General features: G+C 39.4%; 1 protein-coding gene across 1 annotated transcript; it reads left to right on the top strand.

The window, feature by feature from the left end:
• Positions 385–1,635, top strand: LOC18790250. Its single transcript, XM_007225046.2, has one exon. It carries the CDS (start codon positions 885–887, stop codon positions 1,488–1,490), a length of 606 nt encoding a protein of 201 aa, XP_007225108.1. The 5' UTR covers positions 385–884; the 3' UTR covers positions 1,491–1,635.

Here is a 1,635-nt window from a genome sequence, read left to right as displayed (position 1 = left end):
ACTTGCTAGATTTCATCATGATCAAATCCAACACTTGAATAAAATAGTCCAAAGTATTTTGATTTGCCTCAACATTTTGGATTTTATATTTCAAAGAACGGGATAATGTAGGGCTAAAGGGTAGGCTTACACCCAACTAAAGTTTTGCCATTCATTTTTCACTTTGTACTCCTTTATCCCCCCACTATAATTAGTCCATTATTAATAGAACTATCTTTTTTCCCTCTTTTTTTTTCGGTTTATTGACTTACTTCACTTCCTTCTAATATAATATTGTAACTGTACAGACATGAGCTTAATCAAGTTGATTAGAACAAATTTGCTCCCCACTTGACTCCCAAATTTGAATCTTTCTCTCGTAATTTAGATTAATTGAAAGTAGATCATAAAAAAAATTGTAACCGTAGCTTAAAGCAAAACTTTGACATGACCGGCTAAGGTAGATCTAGAGGGCATACAAGATTGAAATCAATGGGGGCAATCAGATGGATGTCAGTTATTTTGAGGGCATTAAAACTTAATTAAAAGTTGAAACGCACTAGTTTGTAGGGACAACGTATGCAAATTAACAAAGCATAAAAAACCCATTAACAAAAAAGAAAAAAGAGAAAGAGCAGCGCAAAACAAAAAGCAATCATTACGCATAGTATGTTACACTTATCAACATTAAGTATAAAAATACAGTCTTTAGACTTTAGTCACAAAAAGAAAAAAGATTAGTAGAACAAATAAAATTTAGAAATTTATGGCCCCATTAATTCTACCCTGTCTGGCTCTTTAAATATATTCCTACCTTCATCATTTCTTCTCTCACTCATAGAACCCATCTCTGTCTCTAAGTTTTTTCTAGCCTCTGAGTTCTATTAATCTCCTAGCCCAAGAAAATGGAGCCTCCTGCTACACCAATCATAGCCAAGAAACTGAGCAACATGGTACGTCTGATTTTGTTCGCATTACAAAAGGGCGTGTCCAAAAAGAAGCTGATGATGATGAAGGAGCATGGGAAGATCTTAGGCAAGTCCTTCAATGATTTCATGGTTCGCCACCACACGGCGCTCAGCTGCAAGTCACATGACGTGCACGTGTCCTTCGTGTACCCCCTCGAGTACGAGTTCAGCTGCAAAAGCAGCATCCCACCGTACAGATCGTCCTACACTCCTCCCTGCCACGACAGCGGGCACAATAAGGGCCGTTACGTTAGGCAGCGTTCGCGGAGGAGCGTTTACGTGCCGATGATGTGTGAGAATGTATTGGCGACGGTTAACACCGGTAGGAAAGTGAGCTTTCGCGGCGGTGATGTGGTGGAACCACTGCCGATGGTGAGGCGGGTGAGGATAACGGAGTGGGAGCCGTTGTTCCCGTTGAATATTGATGAGGAGGAGGAGGAGGAGGAGGATTATCATGTGGACAAAGCAGCACAGGAATTTATTGACAAGTTTTATAGGGAGTTAATGTTACAAAAATGGATGGCCGTAGATTCCTCCCACTGATCTTAAACTGCTTTATTAGATTGTAACGATGTGTAGCTTGTGAGTGTATTTAGTGAAGTAATTACAACCCATGCATGCTTTCCTTTCATGTTATTGTACAGTTAGGATTTAACCACCTAATGCAAGACCTTTCTTTCATGTTATA

This window comes from Prunus persica, chromosome G1 (genome assembly GCF_000346465.2).
Source record: "Prunus persica cultivar Lovell chromosome G1, Prunus_persica_NCBIv2, whole genome shotgun sequence".
Taxonomy (NCBI): domain Eukaryota; kingdom Viridiplantae; phylum Streptophyta; class Magnoliopsida; order Rosales; family Rosaceae; genus Prunus; species Prunus persica.
Note: the sequence above shows the minus strand (reverse complement) of the source record. Positions and strands in the feature narration are given on the sequence as shown.